General features: G+C 48.7%; 1 protein-coding gene across 1 annotated transcript in view; it reads left to right on the forward strand.

Annotated features, from left to right (window-relative positions):
- Positions 1-21418, forward strand: part of LOC132807616 (zinc finger protein 850-like) — an 85311-nt gene extending 63893 nt beyond the window's left edge. Inside the window, exons 4-5 of the mRNA XM_060821670.1 lie at positions 11820-12446; positions 19630-21418. Coding sequence (XP_060677653.1) covers positions 11820-12446; positions 19630-20325 — 1323 coding nt within the window. The 3' untranslated portion in view covers positions 20326-21418. The remainder of the gene's footprint in view (positions 1-11819; positions 12447-19629) is intronic.
- Positions 21419-24461: the final 3043 nt, after the last annotated feature.

Here is a 24461-nt window from a genome sequence, read left to right on the forward strand (position 1 = left end):
GACAGATTCAAGCTCTTTTCAATTCTCTGACCATCTCTTTATCCTCTGTTATTGAATCTCCACACTCATTTTTTTTTGATGAACCAACACTTACTTTGTTAACTTTTTTAAAGAAAGCTGACCAAACTTTCCTTCCTGTTTTTATATTTTTGGCTAACTTTCTACCTCTAATTGCTGTGCTCCTGCCTCCATTATTTCTGATGTTTCGCCCCAGCTCTTAACTCTCGCATCAACCTGACTGCATATTGTATGGAACTGACCTTGATTAAGTGTTGCAAAACACTCAAGGGCAAATTTTTCATCTCCAGAAAGTCTTAGACTGAACATGATAACATTCACTTTGAAATATTGTTCTTCCAAACTTTACCAAGCACATCTTCCAGATTCAAAATCCACAATGACACGCAGTTTTGTTATGATTTTTAATTTTGAAGAGAAATTTGAATACCCAGTGATTAACTGGAAGGACTGTTCACGAGGTTTTCACATTTTTAAACAAAAACAAATCAACTGGATTAAATTAGCAGAATAGCACGTATGGCTTTAAATCTAGTTTTCTTTTGTGTGACGGAGCAGATCTACACCAGATGAGGATCTAATACCTGGATTTAGGCTATTGTCAGAAGCTTTTATTAACCACAAAATGGCATCTCAATATAAAGTAATAGAACAATATGGCTTCAGGCTGCAAATTAACACGGTGTTTAAAATGGCTAAAAGCTGCATTTCTGCATTCCTGAGCTAACTGAATTACAGATTAAGCAAACAGTGCCTTCTTCATAGTATGGATCTAATTAAGCTAGATAGGACATTATTGACCATCCTAGCTAACCTTGAAGCACAAGTATGAGGAGATAATGCATGTGAAACTACATTGTTTCCAGGAAATATCATTGGGTTAACCTGTTGTCCATTATATAATTTTGTTACATTTTATTGGATTTACTCTGTACTTACAGCTGTACTGTCTCTGAAGAAAATATAAAGATTGCTTTTTGTTCCAAGTTAATCACGCAGTTTCTCCAAGGTACACAGAATCTTTTAATATCTGTGTTGCTGGACAAATCTTTGCCTGGCCGTTACTAATTAAAGTGTGAAACCTTGCTGAAGCAGACCATACTCCTAGTGTTCATTTAACTGATCTCGGAACTGAGACACTCCTCCGGGGATTGAGATCTTCAACTCTCACTGTGCTTTTGGCGAGAGCCATGATTACAGAGACTTGTGGGAACGTAGAGGATTTTTAACCCCCATGGGGCAGACTAATAGTAATGCCGTTTTGTCCAATCAATCTAGCAGCTATCAAGATGTTCAGCTCACGCTGAGGCAATGGATAGTCTCCAAAGGAATGAGCAGATAAATACTGCTGCCAAGCAGGCAGCCTTACACCCCAAAACCTGGATAGAGACAATATGGAGATGGGAATGCCAGGCCTGGGTATGGGACTGAAATCACAGGAGAGGCCCCCTGTTGAAGACCACAAACTATGGCATCAACTAGGGTACTCCCTCGATACTCAAAGCGAAATGTGAGTGATCCCTGATGGACTGGTTGGTGTTCCTTCTTTGCTGCAGCCTTTTTCAATTGATTATGTGCTTTATTGTACATACTTGGGCAAGGAGGGAATGGTTAATACTGTATTACAAACCTGATGTCACCTCGATTTCCAGAAAGCAGCGAGGAAAAGAGCTGAAGTGTATTTAACTTGTAAACATACAGGATGCATGCTGTAAGAGGGATGTCCTGAGGTTGTTAAACACCTCCCTGCCTGGTAGGCCGTTTTCCGCTATCTACAACTTGCTTTTATAGAATCACCTCGCGTACATTGTTATGAATATTGTCTAATAAGAGTAGATGTATTCAGTAGATAAATCAAAACCATCCCAATGGCTGAAACAGCTGACACTGTAGTGTTGGACAAGTGGGAAATATTTGCATCAGTTCACCAAAACTCTTCAAAGTTTACATTCACGGGTCCGCCAAGTTTCTCAGCATTAGGACTGGGGCATATTGGAGCTGAGATGGAAAGGCCCGTTCCTAGTCCTGCTGGTTCCCCGTTCAGCAGGCAAGGTCATGGGGAGGCCGCATGGACACACACAGCACAATGCAAACCAGCGCCACCTCCTGGAGGAACACCAGAAGACCCCGTCAGAGACACATCTTCAGCCTTCATCCGTGAATGGCTCAGTCTCATCATTCTGCCTTTCACTGTACTCTTCCTTATCTTTCTTTCTCTAACTATGTTTGATTGGGCCTGATAACCTCTAGTAAACAGAAATTACAGTTTAATACTTTTTTGTACAGGACATACCTTTATGCAGAAAAGGACAACATCTCCAGCTGCTGGGTTTGTGCCCATATTCCCACTCACTCAAGGGAGGGATCCTCCTGAGATCCATACCTTTTAATGAATCTGACCCTGCTGAATGGGGGCTGCATCAGGGTCATTCTGCTGCTGTCACAACTTCTCACATCCGTCTGGTTTCGTAAGAGGGTGAGCACCCCAAACTCTGACGGGGATAATACCCATCTCCGCTGGCAATCAGTGGGATATACAATGGATACATTCAAGGGTTGGTTCCAGCCTCAATACTATCACTCCTGTGATGTTTGGACACCCAATGCGAAGTGGGGAGGACAGGTCACAGGACCTCCTCGTGGATCTGCTCCTGGGCCTGACCAAACTGGCCATAAACAGGTCCAGGCAGCAGGCCATGGAGGGGGTCATTAGGGCCGACTGCCTGCCCCTCCTCTGTGGGTATGTCAGAGCCGGGATGTCTCTGGAGAAGGAGCACGCGGTGCCCACCAATACCTTAGGACTGTTCAGAGAGAGGTGGGCACCGCAGGGAGTGGAGTGTATTATTTCCCCCTCCAACTCTATTTGGATTTGATCGCTGCCCTCCCCCTCACTATTTGATCATGCAGCATTGCCCTCTGAGAGGGGCACTGCTTGTCCATGGCCACTCAGGTGTTTCCTTTCTTCCTGGTGGTGGAAATTGAATAAAGATTTGTGCACTTGTTGTCTTTCACTGTGTCTCACACCTGCACACACACAACATGGGTGCGGGGGGAAATATAAGCACTCCTGCAGTTAGGCAGTAGTGTGGGGGGTAGAGAAGAGAAAAAAAAATACAGCCCCTCCGTACACCCCCCTCCCTGTTCCTCACCGATCTCACTGACATGACTCCACCTCTAGGAAGTATTTGCATCAAGAGTAAGCATCCCTCAGGATGGCAGGCTGGTTTCAGTAAGTGTCTGCACTCCCTACTCCTTCCTTTAACTGCTTACCAGCCCACAGCAGACAGGAGCATACTTAACCTCAGCATTCCCAACAAGACCGCCAAAAATTCCCCATTTCCCACCTTTTGGATTGGAACCCAATGCAATCATTTGTTGCCCTTCAATGGCACTGATTTCATTTGTGGCCATACGGCCTCCCCCTGGCTGTCTACCTCCTGGACTGGCAGCTGGGATTTAGGTTATGTTGTCCTTTTCCTTTACCACTCCCACACTTTGCCTTTTGAGACTTCCAAACCACAAATCAAGAGAGCGCTCACAACCTTTCAGCACATTTTCTCTACCTTCTCCCTCCCTATGCTACCCTCCACCTTGAGGTTGAGGGTTAGTGAATTGCTACCACTCTGGAAGAGATTGCCAATGCCACATCTTCAGCCTTTGACCTGCTCAATGCAGGGATGGTCTCTGTCCGCACCATTGCTCTCCAAAGTCACATGGCCCTCGACTCCCTGTTAGCCGAGAAAGGAGGCACTTGTGCCCTTATCAGCTCTGACTGCTGTACCTACGTCCCTGACTCCAGTGACAACATTACTAACATTGCCGCCCACATTGGCAAGGCAGCCTCCTCCCTCCATGACACTACTCCCCGTTGGGACCTTTGGACATGGATGGGTGGCTGGCTTGGCTCTTGGGCTTCCACTCTCTTCCAGGGCCTTGTGCTTCTCATTGCTGGTTTTGTTCTGCGAGCACATAACATTATTTTCCTGAAACAGTGCTGTGCCCATTTCGGCTGCCTTCTGATGCCAAATATCCCAGCATCTTTCCAACTTGTGCCGCTTCTCATTTCTGACATTTCCGCACCAATGGATGGTTTCACTGACACTCTCTCTCCTGATCCTGGTGACCTGGACTATGACAGTTACCTTGGCGACTCTAAACCCCCATCGCCAACAAGCCCCACTGGGTCCGCTACATCCCTCCTTTTGCCGGTTTCTCTGAACTGACTTCCTGATTTGGTGAAAGAAAAGAAGGAAGGAATTGTGGGAGAATTATTATATTCTGGTCAGCTATTTTATCACATGTTAAAAACCCGGAAACCACATTCAATCTCAGCTTAGTGCCTGCTTGCCAAAGCTTCTGTTTCCCAGGCTAAGATTGTGTTTTCCAGACTCAATAGAGACACTCGGCCTTGCAGCTGTACTGCTACCTGATAAACAAATTCTTTCCTTCCATGGGAATATCCTTCTCTTTGCAAGGACCAATTGTATACTTATCAGATTCTAACCAAAACTGTCCAGACATTACGTGACTCGGCAAAGTGCCTCAGTTTGCTCAATATCCTGCAATTAACAGATTGCTAATTGTTAAATGATTGTGACCTATATAATCACACAACTTTGTTTTGTCATCGGAGTGACTTGTGATTATTAGATCGTCTTGGTTCTCCCTGTGAGCTCCCGAATAAACAGTCAATAACTCAAGGTTTGTGTCATGATTACTTATCCAATACTTATTGGACTACTACGAGCAAGTCACCCACAGCATAATTCACTTCTATCCCCAACATGGATCAAGAGGCCATCCTTTTTTGCCAGACAAGTAAATGTCTCAAGCTCAGGAAACAAAGCCTGTCAAACATTAATAGACACAGATGTAGACCAACCTTTTCCAGAGTCTGTCCCTTCACCTCGATTGACTTTCTTTTTCTCTCAGCTCCTACAAACCGACAGGTGAACCCAAGGATGTGAAAAGAAATGGGAAAGGGGGCGAGAAAAGAGAGTGCGGTACTCCCAGATGTTAAACAGAGGAAAGAAGTTGCAGTCTGGAATAAAGCTCAACCTTCATTCAGAGAGAGAGGTGTAGCAGCAACTTCAGAAGCTCATGGTCAAAACCATCCGCATTCAGACAATAGGAGGGCTCTGATTGGCAGGAGGACCAGGCTCCTTCCGGTCCTTCAGGGTTTCCCAAAGGTTCGTCTCTCCGTCCATCAGAGCGATGAGGGGCGGGGCCCCAAGTCGATTTCACACATGCGCACCATCAGCACCGCTCACTGCCGATAGAACGCTTTATTTATCGCATGGGATTGTGGGTGCTACATCAGCCATTAAAGAGATGAACTCAAGTGTTCTATATGCCTTCTTAACTGCCGTTTTTTTGTATGTTGGTGATGTATACGTCAGGAACTAAATTTTAATCGATATTAGATTGATACACTGAGTGAAACACTGCAGGCATTCAACTCTAAACACTATTTCCAATTCGGTGTCAGTGCAGCACTCTTTATTTGTCCTTACATCAGGACAGAATCAATGCCCTATAACTGTTCCACCTGAACCTCGATTTTTGTTTAGTTTGCGGGTTCCAAACCTCTGTTTCAATCATTTATTAAAAGTTACTCATGGTACATGTGCATCGCTGGCTGGCCAGCTTTTAGTTCCCCTTGAGAAGGCGGTGGTGACCAAGGGACACTGAAGGAAAGCAATATGTTTCCAAGTAAAGATGGTGAGTGGATTGGAGGGGTACTTTCAAGAGGTTGTGTTCCCAAGTATCTGTTGCCCTGATCCTTCTAAATGGTAGTGGTTGTTGGTTTGGAAGGTATTTTCTCAGGATCTTTGGTGAATTTCCGTGGTACATCTTGTACACTGTACGCATTCCTGCTTCTTAACAGTGGGCAGAGGGAATGGATGTATGTGGAGATGGTGCCAATCAAGAAGGCGACTTTGTCCTGGATGGTATCAAGCTTTTTGAATGTTGTTGAAGCTGCACCCATCCAAGCTGGTGGGAGAGTATTCCATTACACTGCTGACTTGTGTCTTGTAGAAGATTGACAGGGTTTGGGGAGTCAGGAGGTGAGTTACTAGCCATAGTATTCCTGACCTGTTGCCTGCTCTTGTTGCCATTGTGTCTGTTGTTAGTCTAGTTGAGTTTCTGGTCAATGGTAAACCCCAAGGATGTTGATCGTGGGGTGTTTAGTGACAGTAACATTGTTGAATATCATGGGGCAGTGGTCAGATTATCTCTTTTCGGGATGAGTCATTGTTTGGCATTGGAATGGCATACATGTTACTTGCCACTCATCAGCCCATTGGATATTGTTAAGATCTTGTTGCATTTCAAACTGAACTGCTTCAGTTTGTGAGGAGTTGTGAACTGTGCCGAACATTGTGCAATTATCGGCGAATATCTCCACCTCTGACCTTATGATGGAGGAAGGTCATTGATGAAGATGGTTGAGCCTAGGACACTACCCTATGAATTCCTGCAGAGTTGTCCTGGAACTGAGATGACTGACCTCCAACAACCACAGCCATCTCTCTATGTGCCAGATATACCTTAACACTTAAGATACACAATAATATTTCAAAACTAATTGATGGAATACATATGAGACACCCCTCTTCTGGGAGCCTTCAGTGCAAGTTTTTCTGTTCCAGGAACAATCTGATAAGTGTTGACTGTCATTAACCCTTTTTGATCTTGGCCACACAGAGCGCCTCCTGTCCATTTCTCCCCCGCCACCCACAGCACCCCGTCCATTCACCCCGCCACTCCAGCACCCTCTATCCACTCTCCCTTGCCACTCACAGCCCCTCGTCTATTCCACCCAACGCCCTCAGTGCTCACTGTCCATTGTCCCACCAACTGCAGCGCCCCGTCCATTCTCTCTCCAGCCCCAGCTTCTTGTCCATTCTCTCTCTTTCCTCTGAACGCCCTGTCCATTCTCAGTCATGCAACCCTCTGCATCCCTGTCGTTTCTTTCCCCGTCCTCTGTCCCCTCCATCTATTCTCTCCCCACCGTCTGCCCCCCCCAGTATTCCCTCTCACCACACCCTCTGTTCAATGTCCATTCTCTACCATTCTCTCTCCCCTCGCCCCATTCTCTCCCCTCCCATTCTCTCTCCCCCCCCATTCTCTCTCCCCTTCCCATTCTCTCTCCTCTCCCCCATTCTCTGTCCCCTCCCCCATTCTCTTTCCCCTCCCCATTCTCTTTTCCCTTCTCCCAAGTCTCTCTCTCCTCAGTCTCTCTCCCCCCATTCTTTCTCCCCTCTTCCATTCTCTCTCCCCTCCTCCATTCTCTCTCCCCTTTCCACAATTCTCTCTCCCCTCTCCCGCATTCTCTCTCCCTCCCCATTCTCTCTCCCCTCCCCATTCTCTCCCCGTTCCCCCATTCTCTCTCCCCTCCCCATTCTCTCTCCCCCCACCCTCCCATTTTCTCTCCCCTCCCCCCATTCTCTCTCCCCACCCCCATTATCTCTCCCCTCCTCCCCATTCTCTCTCCCCCACCCACATTCTCTCTCCCCTACTCCCCATTCTCTTTCCCCCACCCTTGCATTCCCTCTCCCTTCCCCTATTCTTTCTCCCCCCACCGCCACCCCCATGCTCTCTCCCCACCCTCCCCCATTCTCTCTCCCTACCCCCCACCCCCATTCTCTCTCCCCATCCCCCCACCCCCCATTCTCTCTCCCCATCCCCCCACCCCCATTCTCTCTCCCCTGTTGTGGGGAAAAAGACCAGGCTCGGAGTCAGAATTGCGGTTCAATGACAGAGTTGATTGTACAAGGAAATCCCGGGGCTCCGGGGAGAGAAAGACACCAACAGCACAGTGTCAGCTGCGAGACTTCTCTCCACCCGGAGCATACGTCAAGAAACTTTTATACATCTTGTGATACAATCGGTCAGGGATGAGATTATTGTCTTTGTAACATGATTTGTTTATGGTAGTCCTTGCAGAATCGTTGATAGTTGATACAATCATTGTCAGTTCAGGCACAGCCTTTGTTAATTTCCGCACAGTCGTTGTCAGTTTCAGTGAAGACATTGTCCATTTCAATGTCTGCATGGAAATCCATTGTTGTAGTAATGGGCGCTAATTGCTCTTCCTGAGAAGGAGGATTCCTGCAGCCCTGGCTATTAGCATTTGGGATTGAGTCTGTACCAAGCTGTTAGCATTTCTATAAGAGGTGTTGGCTGGACCCAGACACTTCGGCGGGTAGTGTTCAATGCTCATGTGTATTCTCTCCCCCACCCGCCTTAAGCTAATCACCTGGGTTATGAGTCCATTGTGCTGGCATTCTGGTGGCCCCAGGCAGTGTCTGTATCTGCTCTGCTGTTTCTGTCAGTATTGTGATCCGGCGGCCATCTTGTGTGTCAATTTGGCCAGCTGATGGCTCAGTGTATCCTGTGCATCCGTGTACCTAGTGCCACCCTGACCTGTGCCATCTCCCACTTCTCCGCCACGCCCACTCTCTCCCCCGCCCAATCTCTCTATCAACCCCACTTATTTTTTTTCTCTCTCTGTTCCCCTCCCCCACAGTTTCTCTCTACCCCGTACATTTTCTCCCCCTCTGACCCCATCCATTCTGTCTCTTTTCTCCCCAGCCCCCACCACACCCGTCCTTTCTCATTGCCTCGAACCAGCTTTGACCGCTGTATCAAGCTCTCCAAAGGACGGACGGACGGACACACATACACACACACAAAATGGATGGTGATGACTCTACCTGGGAGCCGGGAGGGGTGAGAAATGACTGATCTTCAAAATTGAGAATACCTAAAATGATACCTTCAGAAACATCATTAAAGTCAGAATGCACATTCAAGTTTTTCAAAGAGCTGCTGAAATCTTTCTGAAACTTTCACTGAAGTAAGCGCAGTCAGGCCACAGCTCAGGAGAGGCTGGGAGGGGTGAATGGGCGAAAGTGAGGACTTCAGATGCTGGAGATTAGAGTCAAGATTAGAGTGGTGCTGGAAAAGCACAGACGGTCAGGCAGCGTTCAAGGCTTTTGTCTGAAATGTCGATTTTCCTGCTCCCTTGGATGCTGCCTGACCTGCTGTGCATTTCCAGCACCACTCCGACCTTGATTGTAAGGGGTGAATGGCCGAGTGAAGTTGTTCCAACTATCTAGAAATAGCGTCACAGAGCACAGAAACTTACCCTTCGGTCTATGCCGACCAGATATCCTGAATTAATCTGGTGACCCATTTGCCAGTATTTGACCCCTTATCCCTCTGAATCTGTCCTATTCATATCCCCATCCAGATGCATTCTAAATATTATCATTGTACAATCCTCCACCACTTCCTCTGGCTGACATGCACCTCCGTCTGTGCAAAAAGGTTACCCCTCAGAAACCTTCCCCCTCTCACCCTAAACCCTCGCCCTCCAGTTCTGGGCTCACCCCCCAACGTGGGGAAAAGACATACAAAAGTTGAGCAGCCAGACAGAATGCAAAAGTAATGAAGTGTCGAACCACAGGGAAAAACAAATTGCAGCTCTACCCCTTTTTTACCTTTCGGCATTTGGACTCTTAAAATCTGACACGAACACCTGCATGCCCAGTGAGCATACTGCGCATGTTATCCGGTGTCTTATGACCTTATTCTCCTAATGAAGGAGCAGCACTCCAAATGCTAGTGCTTCCAAACAAACCTGTTGGTCTCCAACCTGGTGTTGTGTGATTTTTAACTTTATCCATTTTAGCGGGGATTTGCTATGCTAAAGTATCCATAGTGCGTAGGGATGTGCAGATTAGGGTGGATTGGCGGTTCTAAATTATCCATAGTGCACAGGGATGTGCAGATTAGGTGTATTAGTCAGGAGGATTAATATTGAGCAATGGTTGAGGGTGAGTTACCCTTTGGAGGGTCGGTGTGGACTCGTTGGACCGAGTGGCCTGCTTCTGTCCTGCGAACTGTGCAGGGCAGCGCAGGCGCAGTGCGGGGTACCGCTGTCGGTCGAGTCTCGAATCTCGTCCCGCCCCTTTCTCTTGCCCCGCCTCCCATACCCTTCCCCACCCCCGACCCATTGATGGCGTCACAATTTACGGAAGTGACCCTGTCAGTTTCAGAGTGAAACTCCCTCCCTCTGGACAACTGTTCATCCTGGGAAGGCGAGAGAGGGGAGGGGGGAAAATCTGTTCACTTGTAGCAGCTGGAGTGAATCCAGGGAGGGAGCAGATTCTGCAAACCTGGGCGAGGAGGGACGGAAGGATGGCGAGGGACTGTTTTCCCCAGAGTCTGAAGGGTGACATTCCAGACTTTTTATAGAATCCTGAGTGGCATGGATAGGGTCAATCCTCAAGGTCTTTTCCTTCGGATGGGGGAGTTCAGAACGAGAGGGTAATAGGTTTCAGGTGAGGCCAGTGGGGGGAGATGTAAAAGAGATCTCAGGGGCAACATTTTTGATGGAGAGGGTGCTGCAGTTATGGAATGAGTTGCCAGAGGAGGTGGTGGGGTCTGGTACAATTCCAACAGTTAAAAGGCATGTGGATGGGTGCATGAATACGAAGGGTTTAGTGGATCGGGGCCAAGTGATGGCAAATGCGACTGGAGTCATAGAGATGTACAGCATGGAAACAAGCCCTTTGGTCCAACTCATTCTTGCCGAACAGATAGCCAACCCAATTTAGTCCCAGCTGCCAGCACCCGGCCCATATAGGGGCCAAGTGATGGCAAATGTGACTAGATTAATTTAGGATATCTGGTCAGCTTGGACAAGTTGGGCCAAAGGGTTTGTTTCCGTGCTGTATGACTCTAATTGTCTTTGGTGAAAGCAGAAGTGTGGTTGTGAAGACTGGACTTGCAGAGCAGCTTTTAAAGATGTTTTGCCCTGACTGGGAGCAGAAGAGTTTCACTGAAGTGTGTCGGTGTTAATGCCTTGATGTCTCAATTTGCTCCCACCTTCCTGGGGGACATTAACCATTTTGTTCCACAAATAGCTGCATCGCAGGTTCCCCCATGAATTGACACACTTACATTTGCTTCCCAGATTCAGACTGTTGCTCACTGTCAACTGTATCCCAGTGTTGTGGAGTTATCCAAAATGCAGGGAGATGTTAGTCTTGACGTTTTTGCATTTCTGCCCCTTTAAGATCCTGACTCAGCACCTTCAGTTAGAGTGGAGTGAGGACAGAGGGGGAGAGAGAGTGGGTTGGTGCTTTCAATTTTGTGGAATAACAAAAGAAAAGAATATTCCACAGAAAGTAGAATTTCTTGTTCAGAATTTCTACCCTGCACTCACAGTGATGACCTTTGTAATCTCTTTTTGCAGAGTATTTGAAGATCTGAAGACAGAAGTTTCAAAATCAACAGATGAAGGCCGTTTGCCCAAAATGTTGACTCTCCTGCTCCTCGGGTGCTGCCTGACCTGCTGTGCTTTTCCAGCGCTGCACTTTTCAAATCTGACTCTCCAGCGTCTGCAGTCCTCACTTTGAAAGTCACTCAGTCCATCAGGACCGCAACTATGATTCTGTGAGAAGGAGCAAAGCTTTTTGGCTCCTGTTTCAGTACGTTTTCAGCATCAGTGAGACTGGATGAGAGACCCTACCATTGCAGTGCACTGAGTGTGGAGCCTGAAGCAGTTTTTTGGCCTGGAAAGAGGAATTCACAGCGGAGAGAGTCTCTACCTGGGTTTGTGTGTGGCTGAAGCTCCGGCCACGGAGAAACCAGAGGAATCCCGCCCAATGGAGAAACTGTGGAAGTGTGGCGAATGCAAAAAAGGCTTCCGTTTCCCGTCTGCCCTGGAGACTCATCAGCACAGCCACACTGGGGAGAGGCCATTCCCCTGCCCTGTCTGTGGGAAGGCCTTTACCCAGGCCTCCAACCTCCAGACCCACCGGCGGGTCCACACCGGGGAGAGGCCCTTCAGCTGCCCCGAGTGTGGGAAGGCCTTCAGGAATTCCTCCCACTTGCTGACCCACCAGCGGATCCACACGGGGGAGAGGCCCTTCAGCTGCCCTGAATGTGGGAAGGCCTTCAGCACATCCTCCACCCTGCGGAGTCACCAGTGGGTCCACACGGGGGAGAAGCCCTTCAGCTGCCCCGAGTGTGGGAAGGCCTTCAGCAATTCTGCTAACCTGCTAAGCCAACAGCAGGTCCACACTGGGAAGAGGCTGTTCCCTTGCACAGAGTGTGGGAAGGCCTTCAGGTATTCTTCTCACTTACTGACCCACTGGCGGGTCCACACCGGGGAGAGGCCTTTCAGCTGCCCCGAGTGTGGGAAGGCCTTCAGCCATTCCACCAACCTGCTGACCCACCGGCGGGTCCACACAGGGGAGAGGCCGTTCCCATGCCACGTGTGCGGGAAGGCCTTCAGCATTTCCTCCCACCTGCTGAGGCACCAGCGGGTCCACACGGGGGAGAGGCCCTTCAGCTGCCATGTGTGTGGGAAGGCCTTCACCCGCTCCTCCCACCTGCGGAGCCACCAGCGAGTTCATGTGCCATCACAGGGGGATTGAAGGAATGACGGCTGAGTGCCGTTATCGACTGGAGTATCAACCGGGTTCTGGGGACTCCCGGGTTCGAATCCCACCGCGACAGATGGTGGAATTGGAATTTGGTCAGAAATCTGGAGTTTAGAATCTAACGGTGAAACCATTGTCAGTGGGGTGGGGGTGGAAGAAGTTCCCGTTCTTTTTTTAGGGAAACAAACTGTTGTTGTGGGAGAGGATTCACTCAGTCGTCCCAGCTGCATCCTTTACCCGGTCTAGCCTACACATGACTCCAGACCCACAGCAGTATGATTGACTCTGCAATGCCCATCCAACTAACTTGGATACAGGATACAGGTTGAAAATGCTGAGTGAGGCAATACTTTCTCTGGGTACCAAGGATCCAATTCCAAAGGGCAACTTGGTGGTGACCAATAATGAAGAAAGTGAGGGGTTGGAGAGAATGTGTGCATTTTGACTGTGAGCTGTTTTTAAAACATTGCTGCTTTTTCTATGCCTTTCTGCTGGGAGATTCTGAAGCTGTAACAAAGTTGGGTTGCAATAAAGATTACCTGAACTTCACACCGAGCTCAGACTCTCATTGAGAACTTGGAATTGCAACAGGTTTTTGTTTTAAAACTGCTCATTTCTTACAGGTGAAAGTGAGAACTGCAGATGCTGGAGATCAGAGTCAAGATTAGAGAGGTGCTGGCAATGCACAGCAGGTCAGGCAGCATCCAAGGAGCAGGAAAATCGACATTTTTCGGGCAATGTTGATTTTGCTCCTCAGATTGCTGCCTTACCTGTTGTGCTCATTTCTGACAGCCTCCTGTACTATGTTTCCAATGTTGTGTATCGGTTGCAGCAGTGAATGAGTAGCCAGTATTGTTAGAAATTATGAATTTTTCAGGAGTGCAGGTACTACATCATCTCATTGTCATTGTACAGTTTCCTGGCAGCACTGGGAAGTGGTGGCTGTGTCCACTGGAAACGATCTGGAGGTGCCGGTGTTGGACTGGGGTGGATAAAGTTAAAAATCACACAACACCAGGTTATCTTCCTTCTGGTTTATTTGGAAGCACTGGCTTTCGGAGTGCTGCTCCTTCATCAGGTAGCTGTGGAGCAGAATCATAAGACACAGAATTTATAGCAAAAGCTGATGGTGTCATGCAACTGCTAAGATATTGAATAAATCTAGATTGTCTTCCATCTTTTACCATGGGTTGCAGGTTTCAGTTCATTAATATGTAAACCCCGGAATTACTTTGAATTCACCTTCGAGACGGTTTAAGGTTTTATAAAAATAGGTGACATCTCAGCTCAGATCCTGCACAAAAGGTGTGAGGTTCGAGTCTGTATCCCAATCTTGAATCAGATTGGTTCTATTAACTAAAGTGGGAATTTTATACAATATTACATGCAGTTTGTGTGCTTTTTGAACAAAATTGAATATATCTGCAAATGCAATTTCACCCCATAGACTTATGTGAGACTGTGTGTGCACGAGAGTGTGCGCGTATACGAGTTTGTGCATGCATGCTAATGAAGCGTGTGTTTGATGGAGTATAAGCATGGGAGACGGTGTGAGTGTTAGGGTGTGTGTGAGTGTCCGAGAGAGCGTGACAGATGAAGGCAAAATGTTGTTAGCATTTTGCTAAAACAAGGAAGGGCAGAACTTGTACAGTTTAAGGTAGGGCCCTGCGTTGTGTTGGAGAACAGAGACACGGTGGGGGAGGGGTTCAGGTACATAAAATTAAACATTTCTCAACACCAGGTTATCGTCCAACTGGTTTATTTGGAAGCACGAGCTTTCAGAGCGCTGCTCCTTCATGGGATGTTTGTTGAACAGGATCATAAGACACAACCACCTGATGAAGGAGCAGCGCTCCAAAAGCTTATGTTTGCAAATGAGCCTGTTGGAGTATCACCTGGTGTGGTGTGAATTTTAACTTCGTACACCCCAGTCCAACACCGGCATCTCCAAATTGGGGACATAGTTCTTTGGAAGTTGCATCATTGGTAGACAGGGTGGTGAAGGAGGCGTTTAGCACACTTTCCTTCATTGTTCACACCGTTCAGTGCAGGAGGTGGGACATCACGTTGATGTTGTACAGGATATTGGTGAGACCACGGGTAGAGTACTGAGTACACTTCTGGTCGCCCTATCGACGACCACAAGTTGTCGGGTAACCTTATTTCGATTTATAAAGTCATGGGGCGTGTAGGAAAGGTAAATATCACAGGGGGGAGGAAAGGGTGCATCTCACCTCTTTTTTTACTTCTCTTGGCATTTGGACACTTCAATTCTGTCAGTAACAGCATCTCCAGAGAGCGTACTGCGCACGCTCGCCGTTACGAGGATGAAACTGCGCATGCTCCTCGCAAAGCATGCGTCACGGCTTTCTTTTGGTGGACCAATCGGAAGCCCTGGAGGACCGGAAGGATACCAGTCCTCCTGCCAATCAGAGCCTTCCTATTGTCTGAATGCAGAAGTTGGAACACGAGCTTCGGAAGCTGCTGCTCCTCTCTCTGAATGAAGATTGAGTTTGCTCCAGACTGTAACCTCCTTACTCCGTCACCCATCTGTGAGTACGGCACACTCTTCTCAACTCCTTTTCCTTTTATTTTCATTCTTGGATTCAATCTTTCACTTCCCTTTCCTTTCGGTTGCTGCAAATGAATTCACGGCGTGGACCGATTCGGGACAAGGTTTTTATAAACAGAGAGTGGTTCATGTATGGAATGAATATCCAGAGGAAGTGGTGGATGCACGGACAGATACAACGTTTGACCGACATTTGGAGAAGTACATGAATAGGGAAGGTGCGGGGGGATACTGGCCAAACACTAGCAAGTGGCACTACTTTAGTTTGAGAACATACTCAGCGTGGAATAGTTGGGCTGAAGGGTCCGTTTCTGTGCTGTCTGACCGTAACTGTTCTGTTGTGGTCTTAAAACCATTTTCTTGCCTTGTACCTGCTTCTAACACACAAATCACTCAAAAAAAAACCCCCACCTCAACCACACAACATAAATATCCACACTTTGTTCAAAAATCAGAGGAACTCAGCCTTGAATATATTCAATAACCCCCCTAACTGCAGGAAGACATCCCCACTTCTAATCCCAGTTCATTTTGTGATTTATACCACTTGCCTTGCTGATTGCTTGCTGCACTTGTCTGACAACTGGCAGTGACTGGTGTAGAAGGACGCTGAGGCCTCTTTGTACATCCACACATCATTCCTGATGAAGGGCTCGGGCCTGAGATGTCAATTCTCCTGGTCCTCAGATGCTGCCTGTCTTGCTGTGCTTTTCCAACCCCAAACGTTTCGACTCTGATTCCAGCAGCTGCAGGTCTCACTTTCTCTACATTGGATGCTGAGGGTTAACCTTATAAATGTTTAAGGGGCATTCCTAGAGGCATGGCACTCACCCACAGATTCAATCAATAAACACATCGACCTGGACCCAATATACCGGCCACTGCAGCGGACAGCTGGAACTGACAATCGGAAGCGGCAGAGACAAACCACTATAAATGCCGGAGGAAACAACACAGAAGTGCTTCACAGGAGACTCCCAAGCACTGAGGATGTCACCTAGACAGGGGACGAAACGTCTGCAACACAAATTCCCAGCTCGGCAAACAGAACCACAACAACGAGCAGCCGAGCTACAAATCTTCTCCCAAACTTGGAATACATAACATGGCTACAACACTATGATATAACTAGAAATAATTATAAATCAAATTTATACAGCCGTAAATAAATACATATTGCACAGTAACACTATGATATATCCCTGTCCAGTATGACTTTTACTGTTCAGTTAAACGAAACTTGAAAGGGCTCAGAAAATGTTTACAAAGATGTTGCCAGGGTTTGAGCTACAGGGAGTGGCTAAATAAGCTGGGGCTGTTTTCCCTGGAGCATCGGAGGCTGAGGGGTGACCTTATTGAGGTTTATAAAATAATGAGGGGCATGGATAGGGTGAATAGACAAGGTCTTTTCCCTGGGGTGGGAGAGTCCCGAACTAGAGGTGAGAGGGGAAAAGACATAAAAAGGACCTAAGGGGCAACTTTGTCAGTCAGAGGGTGGTGCGTGTATGGAATGAGCTGCCAGAGGAAGTGGTGGAGGCTGGGACAATTGCAACATTTGAAAGGCATCTGGATGGGAATATGAATGGGAAGGGTTTGGAGGGACGTGCTGGCACATCGGACTAGATCAATTTTGGCTATGTGCTCGGCATGCACCAGTTGCACATAGGGTCTCTTTGTGTGCTATACATCTGTATGACTCTCAATGCTGTCCAGGTGAGTCAGTGATGTTATAACAACAACACTGGACCAGCAATCCAGAGGCCCCAGGCAAATAATCTGGGCTCATGGGTCCAAATACCAGTAAAAACAAACATTGGGGAATTTAAATTTTTTTTAAAATCTGAACTGAAAACTAGTCTCAGTCATTGAGAGAATGAAACTTTTCTGAAAACCCATTTGATTCAATAACGCTCTTCAGGGAAGGAAACCCGCTAGCATTAACTTGGTGCTGCCTGCATATGATGGCTCACGTGCTTGACTTTTAAAATGCCCCCTAAAGTCTGGCAATCCTCTTGTCTGAAGGGCAGTTAGGGACGAAAACATTGTTGGCCTTGCCAAAAAAAAGCCCACATTCCATGAAGGAGTTTATCTCGAATGTGACTTCACATCTGCGAATGGGTCACATCAGAACATCCAGACAAATAAGCACCAAAATGTCTGGTGCTGCAAGAGTACAGCAGGTCAGCCAGCATCAGAGGAGCAGGAGGTTTGATGTTTTGGGCATAACCCCTTGATTAGGAATGTGGGGTGGGCCCAAAGGGACAGAGATAAATGGGAGGGAGGTGGGACTGGGGGAAGGGAGCTGAGAATGCTATGGGTAGATGAAAGCGAGGGAAGGAGGTGACAGGTCAGAGAGGAGGGTGGAGCAGATAGATGGGAAGGCAGATGGACAGGTGGGACAGTTCAAAAGAGCAGTCCCAAGTTCGAGGGTTGTGTCTGGGATTGGGCAGTGGGGGGGGGGGGGGTAAATGAGGAAACTGGTGAAATCAATATTGATCCTGTATGGTTGGAGGGTCCCAATGCAGAGGCATTCTTCCTCCAGGTATCAGGTGGCCTAGGACCCTGCAACCACACGGCATCAACATCGATTTCACCAGTTTCCTCACATTCCCTCCCCCCTCCCACCCCAGCTCCAACCCTCCAACTCAGCACCACCCTCTTGAACTGTCCCACCTGTCCATCTTCCTTCCCACCAATCTGCTCCACCCTGTCGCCATCACCTCCCCCCCCCAACCTGCATCTACCTTACCCCCAGCCCCACTCCCACCTTCCTATTTATCTCTCAGCACCCTTTCCACACCCCCAAACCCCCACCCCCCTCCCCCTCCGCAATTCCTGATGAAGGACACGAGAGAGACACAGACAGCGATCTAGACCAATGCATCCAGCATATGCACCTTTCCTGAGTTCACCTCCTTTCACTTCACTTCCTACAAACCAACAGTTTAATCCCAAAATGAGAAAAGAAATGGAATAGGAGGGGTGAGAAGAGAGGGTGCTGTACTCACAGAGGTTGGTGCAGTCTGGGGTAACACTCAATCTTCATTCAGAGAGAGAGAGAGAGAGAGCAGCAGGAGCTCATGATCCAACTTCCGCATTCAGACACTGAGGGGATGCTCTGATTGGTAGGAGGACCAGCCTTCCTTCCGGTCCTCCAAGGCTCCCCATTGGTCATGCCTCCCCGTGTCAAGGTTAAGGGAGGGGCACGTGAGGGTAGTGGAGGAGAGAGGTCGCGTGGGCGTCACAAAGACCAGTGCCGCCGCGTGACGCACGGCGCGGTGGACCAATGGGAAAGGCTGGAACGCCGCACAGGCGGGCGGTCCGTCAAATCAACGCGCGGCCTCTGTGACGACAGCGGTTCCTCGATTCACGTGACCGGTTGCTCCTGCACATGCGCCATTGCGGGGGGGTCAAGGGGAGCTGATGTTGTGTTGGTCTGGAGGGTCCCTGTGTCCAGGAAGAGGTGAGTGTGGCTCAGTCAATGAGCATCAGTCAGACCCTGCTGGAGCATGGGGGGGGAGGTGGGATATTAGGTACAGCAAGAGTTAAAGAGTGTGTGGGATGGAGATTTACAGCTTTTTTAGGTAATAAGTCCCTTTCTGGACAATACTGGGGGATGGGTAATATCAGAAACAGCAGAGTGAGAATTGAAGAAAAGTGTGTGTGTGTGTGTGGTGGGGGGGGGGGGTGGAGATTTGCAACACTTCTTAAAGTTAAAAATCACACAACTCTAGGTTATAGGAGAAAGTGAGGTCTGCAGATGCTGGAGATCAGAGCTGAAAATGTGTTGCTGGAAAAGCTCAGCAGGTCAGGCAGCATCCAAGGAACAGGAGATTCGACGTTTCGGGCATGAGCCCTTCTTCAGGAATGAGGAAAGTGTCCTCATTCTTTCCTCATTCCTGATGAAGGGCTTTTGCCCGAAACGTCGATTTTTTTTTCCCTACTCCTCGGATGCTGCCTGACCTGCTGTGCTTTTCCAGCACCACACTGATCTCCAGCATCTGCTGTCTTTTTCGCCTGGAGGTTTTACTAGCTACCTGATGAAGGTGCAGAGCTCTGAAAGCTCGAACTTCTAAACAAATCTAATGGACTACAACCTGGTGATGTGTGATTTTTTTTTTACCTTTGTACACCCCAGCCCAACACTGGCATCTGCATATTGTAACTTGATTGTTTTAGGGAAGTTCTACAGAAACTAGAATGATCTGTTCTGAATTCCTGTCATGTGCAGGCAGCAATGACTTTTGTAATCCCCTTTTTCACAGGATATGAGAAGAGCAGCTTTGCAGGTAGAGCTCCCCAATGGAGTACCATGTGAAGGTCTGACAGAGCCCCTTGATTCGTGGGACAGGAGAGACGTCCCTCTTTCAGTCCAGAAGGGGGAAATTCTTTGAACGTTTTTGTCTGCTTCAGTAGGCTCTTAAAGTATCGTCTTCACCTGAACCACAGGGGCACGTGCCTGAGCCAGTTTGCCCACTGTGGGGAAAGGAAGTCTCAGGAGGCATTCCGCACGCCATGGAGAAACCATGGAAGTGTGGGGATTGCAGGAAAGGATTCCGCTCCCCCTCCGTGCTGGAGATCCACCGCCGTGTCCACACTGGGGAGAGGCCGTTCAGCTGCTCCGAGTGCGGGAAGGGCTTCACCCAGTCGTCTATCCTGCTGACCCACCAGCGTTTCCACACCGGGGAGCGGCCCTTCACCTGCCCCGTCTGCGGCAAGTGCTTCACCCAGTCGTCCACCCTGCTGACCCACCAGCGGGTCCACACCAGGGAGCGGCCCTTCACCTGCTCCATCTGCGGCAAGGGCTTCACCGACTCCTCCCACCTGCTGACCCACCAGCGGGTCCACACCGGGGAGAGGCCGTTCAGCTGCTCGGTCTGCGGCAAGAGCTTTACCCAGTCGTCCAACCTGCTGCAGCACCAGCAGGTCCACACCGGGGAGTGGCCCTTCACCTGCTCTGTCTGCGGCAAGGGCTTCGCCCGCTCGTCCGACCTGCTAACCCACCAGCGGGTCCACACGGGGGAGCGTCCCTTCACCTGCTCCGTCTGCGGCAAGAGCTTCTCTCACTCGTCCACCCTGCTGCGGCACCAGCGGCTTCACACCGGGGAGCGGCCCTTCACCTGCTCCGTCTGCGGCAAGGGCTTCACCCAGTCGTCCCACCTGTTCTCACACCAGCAGGTCCACACCGGGGAGCGGCCCTTCACCTGCCCCGTCTGCGGGAGGGGCTTCGCTTCCTCTCAGCACCTGCTGCGGCACCAGCGGGGGCACAAGTGACGGGGCCAGCCGCTGTGAGTCACCGCCCAGGGCTGAACCCTGGGTGGGATGGGGGAGGGTCACTGCAGTTGCTGTGCTCTCATCCCCTTGGCATCCAGTGGTTCTGCGAGCCTGCGACTGCGCATTTCCTCCTGAAGTGGAGATGTACAACACAGAAACAGACCCTTCGCTCCAACTCCTCCATATCCTCAACTAATCAAGTCCCATTTGCCAGCAATTGGCCCTATCCCTCCAAACCTCTCCTTACACAGATACCCAAGTGGATGCCTTTTAAATGTTGCAATTGTACCAGCCTCCACCACTTCCTCTGGCAGCTCATTCCGCACGCACACACCACCCTCTGTGTGAAAAATGTTGCCCCTTAGGACCCTTTTTAAATCTTTCCCCTCTCACCCTAAACCTATGCCCTCTAGTTCTGGCAAAAGACTTTGTCTATCCCTATCCATGCCCCTCATGATTTTATAAACCTCTCTTAAAGTCAACCCTCAGCCTCCGACGTTCCAGGGAAGACAACCCCAGCCTGTTCAGCCTCTCCCTGTAGCTCAAACCCTCCAACCCTGGCAACATCCTTGTCAATCTTTCTGAACCCTTTCAAGTTTTGCAACATCCTTCCGATAGACCAGAAGTGCACATAATACAGAGGAACTTCGATTATCCAGAATTAGATGAACCAGCACGGTGGCTCAGTGGTTAGCGCTGCTACCTCACAGTACCAGGGACCCTGGTTTCATTCCTGCCTCAGGTGACAGACTGTGTGGAGTTTGCACATTCTCCCCGCGTCTGCGTGGGTTTCCTCCTAGTGCTCCGGTTCCGTCCCACAGTCCAAAGATGTGCAGGTCAGGGTGAATTGGCCATGCTAAATTGCCCGTAGTGTTAGGTACATTAGTCAGAGGGAAATGGGTCTGGGTGGGTTACTCTTCGGAGGGTCAGTGTGGACTGGTTGGGCCTGTTTCCACACTGTAAGGGATCTAATCGTCAAGCGACTGAAATACACCCTGCATGTGTCCTTTGGATAATCGAGGTTCCTGTGTATTCCAAAAGTGGCCTAACCAACGTCCTGTCCAGACCCCAACCCCTATACTCAGTGCTGTGACCAATGAAGTGATCTGCAGAATCTGCGGGACTTGCTTAATCCTGGAAGGTAAATCACGTGTTTCTCCTTCTCTTGCAGGTGGATCCAAGATTTCACTCTCTGTCCCATTGAGTCTCCAGTCAGGTCCTTCAGCTCAACTGGTCTCTCTCAGTATTTCTGACCCATGTGAGCCTCTACGCACCTCCCCTTCACTTGCTCACACTTGATTTCCCTTACAGCAGCATTCCCTTCAGTTCCTTTCTCCCTGACGTCTGTAACCAGCTTCTCCTTAAATGCCGTCCACCTCGACCTGCTACTGTGGGGGTCATTCCCGCTGCAGACAGAGGTCTCTCCTTTGTAACCTCTTCAAAAGATTTACCGCTGACTTCCCCCTTCAGTCTTTTCCATTTCTGGGTCTTCCCGCTGTTGCGAAACTTGGAAGGGTTCAGAAAAGATTTACAAGGATGTTGCCAGGGTTGGAGGATCTGAGCTACAGGGAGAGGCTGAACAGGCTGGGGCTGTTTTCCCTGGAGCGTCGGAGGCTGAGGGATGACCTTATAGAGGTTTACAAAATTATGACCGGCATGGATAGGATAAATAGGCAAAGTCTTTTCCCTGGGGTTGGGGAATCCAGAACTAGAGGGCATAGGTTTAGGGTGAGAGGGGAAGATATAAAAGAGACCTACAGGGCAACGTTTTAATACAGAAGGTGGTGTGTGTATGGAATGAGCTGCCAGAGGATGTGGTGGAGGCTGGTACAATTGCAACATTTAAGAGGCATTTGGATGGGTACATGAATAGGAAGGGTTTGGAGGGATATGGGCCGGATGCTGGCAGGTGGGACTAGTTTGGGTTGGGATATTTGGTCGGTACGGATGGGTTAGACCGAAGGGTCTGTTTCCGTGCTGTACATCTCTTGACAAAGCCTTGTCTGAGGGTGAAATGTTGTCATTCCCGTTGATGCAGGTGGTCCCCTGTCTGTTGTCCTTTTTGTTTCCTTTCGCGGAAAGGGCGTCGCGGACATGGGCAGCGTTCCCGAGCCCCGCTCCGGAACGGGCTGTTCCGTCCTCTTCCAGCCCCCTGGGGGGGGGAATGGGCAGCTTGAGTGCATTGGGAGAGTGGGCCGTTCACCGGGAAGGTGCCAATGGGACGGGAGAGCGGTACCGGTAATGGGGCGAGGGGGAGATGCCTCAGACCGCCAGAAACACTGGGGCAGCTGCTCGCGTGCTCCTTTTGGATCTCACAGCACAGGGAGGCCATTCATCTGATTACCTCCCCGTCTCTGTCTCTCTGGCTCTGCCTCTGCGTCTGTCTGTCTCTCTGAGGTGACAGCGGATTCCAGCATATTGCTGCTTGCTGGGTAAACCTGTTTTTCCTCTGTTTTCCCCCTCTCTCTCCTGCTCAAACCCCTGAACTTCAGGCCGCCCCTGACCTTGTCACTATCAGTGAATAGGGAACAGCTTTTCTTCCTCCACCTTATCTGAACCTATCACAATCTTCCCCACTTTCACCAGTTGTATCTGTGTGTGACCCTCTCTTTCTGTGTCTCTTTCTCTCCTAAGCCCCCTCCCTCACCACATCCCATTTACCCACCCCCTCCTGTCATGCTCCCACTTTCAAACGGTCTCGTTGTGTTTTCACTGCCTCTTCCCCATCGTTTCCGTCAAGCACCTCATCTCACGCTTAGAACCCCTGCAGTGTAGGAGCAGGCCCTTCAGCCCATCCAACCCACACCTCACCCAGACCTCTGCCTGTAACCCTGCAATTCCCATTGGCTAACCCACCTAGCCTACACATCCCTGGGCACTATGGGTAATTTAGCACGGCCAATGCACCCTAACCTGCACATCCCTAGGCACTATGGGTAATTTAGCGTGGCCAATGCCCCCTAACCTGCACATCCCCAAACACTATGTAATTTTAAAAATTCTCCTGCGTGGAGGGGTGGGGGTATCGCGTGGAACTTGGAATTAATAAACGCGGGAGACGCGTGGAACTCGGTGGTAACGAGGACCCCGTAGCACAGACTTTAAAATTCCTAGAAGTGAGGGGCATTGGGTAAGGAGAGGGACAGGGGACAGAGACAGACAGAAACAGAGATACAGAGAGACCGACACAGGAAGTGAGAGAGAGAGAAAGAGGGAGATAGATAAAGAGAGACAGAAGGTAATAAAGACAAAGGGGAGAGAAACAGAGAAAAGGGAAGAGAAAGCAAGAGAGAAGGTTAGAGAAAAAGGATTGCGAGAAATAAGGGTTAGGGGTAAGGAGACTCGCAGCAGCCAGCGAAGAGAGAGAGAGCGAGCCGATCTGTCCCAGCAGCCTGAGGAGAGAGAGAGTGAGTGAAAAGAGCTGTACAACTGACAGAAAGTTTAACCCTTTGTGATCTGGTTTGAATGCACATTTGTTTGTCGGTGATTGAATGTTTAAGTTTTATTCCCTGGAGCTTGAGTTCCAGGACTGTTTTAAATGTGATTTTTATGGAAACTTAACATGATTTTTTAAAGTTGATAATTTCTGTTCTTTTACAAGTCATGACTGCCTTACTATCCGATTCTAACTAATCTCTTTTATCTTTACATAAAAGCAATATATGGAGGACAGTTGAAGTTTCAGTTCAACAGTAGGTTGTCGTAAAAACGAAAACTTCCATGGTTATTATCTGTGACCTTGGATTCGGCCATTGTTCATGCATTAGAAGTTTTTTTTTAACTTGAATTGGCAAATTCTTGTAAGACAGCTCTGATTATTTTACAACCTAAAGTATTGTAATTGAGTAATGATTGGTCAGGAGGACTTAAGAAAACTAATTTTGGATCTAAATTAGGGTACTAAAACTGGGTGATCACAGTGGATTTCAAAATTGGGAACTCTATTAATTTTACATTTTAAATATTGAATACTGAATAAATGGACGTAAATATATAAATAAGTTTACAAGGTAGGAACAGGCTTTAAAGTTAGTCAAGCATGAATTGATAAATTGGTGTTTGAGGATATGGGAAGCTAGGAACATTGCAATGTTTCTTAAAAGAAAGAAAAAGGGAAGAACGTAACGACTTGTCCC

Source organism: Hemiscyllium ocellatum (assembly GCF_020745735.1).
Source record: "Hemiscyllium ocellatum isolate sHemOce1 chromosome 27 unlocalized genomic scaffold, sHemOce1.pat.X.cur. SUPER_27_unloc_19, whole genome shotgun sequence".
In the NCBI taxonomy this organism is placed as follows: Eukaryota; Metazoa; Chordata; class Chondrichthyes; order Orectolobiformes; family Hemiscylliidae; genus Hemiscyllium; species Hemiscyllium ocellatum.